Raw genomic sequence first — 1,372 nt, 5'->3', positions numbered from 1 at the left:
TCTATCTATCTATCTATCTATCTATCTATCTATCTATCTATCTATCTATCTATCTATCTATCTATCTATCTATCAATCCATCCATCCATCCATCTATTACATAAAACCTTAAACTAAACCAGGGTCAACTTTATTTTCGTATGACTGTTCTTTGATTCTGTGAAGAGTTCACTGCTCTCACAATGACTCCAAACACTAAATAATATAAGCTTTAGATATGCTCAAGGCTAAAATCCCTACTTTAATAAACCGGTGCTGTTGGAAAAATGTGCCCTTTATAGACGGTGTGTGAACTCTATACCTCCATTCAGCAGTAATGAAAAAAACCCTTTCCCTCTTTGTGTTCTCTGCGTACGCATGACTGAGTATTTTCATAGCGAATCAGTCATGTGTCAGACCTGAACAAAAGATATTTCTGATTGCTCATTAGTTATTAATGTTCAAGAACATTGCTCAAAACACATGTCTGCAAAAGTCTACAATAACCACCTCTGTAATTAAAGCAACTACTTTTTAATGATTTCAGATTCTAGTTTTTATGAGGTTTTTCTGGAACTGAATTATTTTAAAAACTTTTCTTCGTTAACAATAAAAATCTCTAAACAGCCACTTGTATCAGTTGCAACATCTTTGAATGCCCTGCCTGCAGTCGTCTTTCTTTAACTAAGGTTTTTTAAAATCCTAAATAATGAGTTCTTACACGACTGCTGCAGTAATATATAAAAAGTGTATGCACTTTAACAAAGTTGTTTTATATGTTTGTTGTTTTAATAATTTCCTCCTGTAATCAGGAGATTTGTAAAAAAAATTATAATTGGGCATCGTTTTTACTCACCCCATTTGAACATCATCATTGTCAGCAGGACAGTTCTTAGATTCAAATTAACTTTTCCAAACTCCATGATAGAGCAACTCATAACAAAAGTTAAAATGAAATAAATAAAATAAAATAAATAATGGAGGAAGTCCTAAAGTCCTGACATGCCTCTATGTCAAGAAGCTCCTTGTTCTTGCTTTACAGCCCGGCATGGAGAACACCATCCAGCTACAGCCTCCCCCCAGACCATAATAAGCCACGCTGAGACAGAAGCAAAACATGAGGTGGACTGCCACTTGCTGATTAGCAGAGAGGCCCTTTGAAACTCTCTGAACCTTTAAAGGGAGAGTTCAGTTATTTTGAAGTGGGTTCTGTGGAAAGATAATGAACAACTAGAGAAATAAACATTTTTTGCAAAAATACAGTATAAATGCTGAGCACTGAATGACTGCTGAAATTTGTGAATAAGCTGCATCTGAGTTATCAAAGCTAAAATTAGCTTAATACTAATTAAAAGCTAAAACGAGCAAAACACTAAAAGTCAAAAGTAGAAAA

At 34.3% G+C, this 1,372-nt stretch overlaps 1 protein-coding gene across 1 annotated transcript in view; it reads right to left on the bottom strand.

Moving 5' to 3' along the window:
* crb2a (crumbs cell polarity complex component 2a) overlaps positions 1-902 on the bottom strand; it is a 37,198-nt gene extending 36,296 nt beyond the window's left edge. Inside the window, exon 1 of the mRNA XM_037691860.1 lies at positions 836-902. Within this exon, the coding sequence (XP_037547788.1) occupies positions 836-902 (67 nt within the window). The remainder of the gene's footprint in view (positions 1-835) is intronic.
* Between the last annotated feature and the right edge of the window lie 470 nt (positions 903-1,372).

This window comes from Nematolebias whitei, chromosome 18, assembly GCF_014905685.2.
Source record: "Nematolebias whitei isolate Nwh7 chromosome 18, NemWhi1, whole genome shotgun sequence".
NCBI classification, from domain to species: Eukaryota; Metazoa; Chordata; class Actinopteri; order Cyprinodontiformes; family Rivulidae; genus Nematolebias; species Nematolebias whitei.
Note: the sequence above shows the minus strand (reverse complement) of the source record. Positions and strands in the feature narration are given on the sequence as shown.